We start from the raw sequence: 235 nt of genomic DNA on the forward strand, positions 1-235 counted from the left end.
GGGCGGGGAGCAGGAGGGAGTGTTACCGTCGGGCTTCTGGCAGGCCTTGCCGCAGGCCACTGGGCAGCACTTGAGGGTGCTCTCGCAGTCGCCATCGGACTGGCACCCCACCGTGCAGTTCACTGCTTCTGCCGCTGGGTCCGGGCACACGCCGGCTTTCGCTGCAAGGCAAAGGCGGAGGGCGTGGGTGGGCGCCGGGGCTGCCGGCCCCACGGCAGGGCGAGGGCTGCCGTTC

At 71.9% G+C, this 235-nt stretch overlaps 1 protein-coding gene across 1 annotated transcript in view; it reads right to left on the reverse strand.

The window, feature by feature from the left end:
* LOC103899141 (WAP four-disulfide core domain protein 2) overlaps positions 1 to 235 on the reverse strand; it is a 26,981-nt gene that overhangs the window by 1,857 nt on the left and 24,889 nt on the right. Inside the window, 1 exon segment of the mRNA XM_019472142.1 lies at positions 27 to 161. Coding sequence (XP_019327687.1) covers positions 27 to 161 — 135 coding nt within the window.

This window comes from Aptenodytes forsteri, unplaced genomic scaffold (assembly GCF_000699145.1).
Source record: "Aptenodytes forsteri isolate BGI_AS27 unplaced genomic scaffold, ASM69914v1 Scaffold483, whole genome shotgun sequence".
Classification (NCBI taxonomy): domain Eukaryota; kingdom Metazoa; phylum Chordata; class Aves; order Sphenisciformes; family Spheniscidae; genus Aptenodytes; species Aptenodytes forsteri.